The 1,332-nt window shown below is 63.2% G+C and overlaps 1 protein-coding gene across 1 annotated transcript in view; it reads left to right on the plus strand.

Moving 5' to 3' along the window:
- Positions 1–1,091, plus strand: part of LOC119958847 (uncharacterized oxidoreductase YtbE-like) — a 7,352-nt gene extending 6,261 nt beyond the window's left edge. Inside the window, exon 2 of the mRNA XM_038787351.1 lies at positions 5–1,091. Within this exon, the coding sequence (XP_038643279.1) occupies positions 5–719 (715 nt within the window). The 3' untranslated portion in view covers positions 720–1,091. The remainder of the gene's footprint in view (positions 1–4) is intronic.
- The last annotated feature ends 241 nt before the right edge of the window (positions 1,092–1,332 follow it).

Here is a 1,332-nt window from a genome sequence, read left to right on the forward strand (position 1 = left end):
CGAGCGTCTACGGGAACGAGACGGACATCGGCACGGCGCTGAAGGAGCTGCTTCCGAAACACGGCCTGTCGCGAGGTGACATCTTCGTCACGAGCAAGCTGGCGCCCGGGGACCACGGGGCGGATGCGCGGGCGGGATGCCTCCGGAGCCTGGCGGCCATGGATTGCGGGTACCTGGACCTCTACCTCGTCCACTGGCCTGGCAGGCAGGGCTGGAAGAGCGAGGACCCGCGGAACCCCGCGTCCCGGCGGCGAAGCTGGGAGGCGATGGAGACCCTGTACCGGGATGGAAGGTTCCGGGCTATCGGCGTCTCCAACTACACGGCGGGCCACCTCCGGGCCTTGCTGGCCCACTGCCAGGTCAGGCCCGCTGTGCTCCAGGTGGAATGCCACCCGCACCTGGTGCAGAGCGAGCTGCTGGCCTTCTGCTCGGAGAGCGGCGTCCACCTCCAGGCCTACTCCTCCCTGGGCACCGGGCGCCTGCTCACGGAGCCAAAGGTCAAAGGTCTGGCCGAGCGCCTAGGCCGGACCCCCGCCCAGGTCCTGCTGCGCTGGGCCGTCCAGCAGGGGATCGGCGTCATTCCCAAATCCACCCATCCCGAACGCATCGCTCTCAACGCCCGGCTGTTCGATTTCCACCTTGGCGACGAGGACGTGGAGCTGCTGAGTGGGCTGCACTCCGACACCCGGTACTGCTGGGACCCCCGCCCTGTGGCCTGAGAATCCTGTGCGTGCTATTGCCTCACTTCCTGTTGTAAATCACCTGACTTTGGGGAAAAGACACCAACACAATGAACTTGTGTCTTTTATTACCGAATATGCACACCATTCGGCCCATCTGCTGCCTGCCCGTGTTTCTGCTCCACTCAGGACTCCTCCTTCCCTCCTCTTCATCTCACCCTCCCCCCCATCGCCATATCCGTCTATTCCTCTCTCCTTCGTGTGTTTATCCAATTCTCCCCTTAAATATATAAACACTATTCACCTCGAACATTCCCCGTGGGAGCGAGTCCCACATTCTCCCCCACTCCCTGTGGGAGCGAGTCCCACATTCTCCCCCACTCCCTGTGGGAGGGCATCCCACATTCTCCCCCACTCCCTGTCGGAGCGAGTTCCACATTCTCCCCACTCCCTGTGGGAGCGAGTCCCACATTCTCCCCCACTCCCTGTGGGAGCGAGTCCCACATTCTCCCCACTCCCTGTGGGAGCGAGTCCCACATTCTCCCCACTCCCTGTGGGAGCGAGTCCCACATTCTCCCCCACTCCCTGTGGGAGCGAGTTCCACATTCTCCCCCACTCCCTGTGGGAGCGAGTCCCACATTCTCCCCCACTC

The sequence above is a fragment of the Scyliorhinus canicula genome, chromosome 31 (genome assembly GCF_902713615.1).
Source record: "Scyliorhinus canicula chromosome 31, sScyCan1.1, whole genome shotgun sequence".
NCBI classification, from domain to species: domain Eukaryota; kingdom Metazoa; phylum Chordata; class Chondrichthyes; order Carcharhiniformes; family Scyliorhinidae; genus Scyliorhinus; species Scyliorhinus canicula.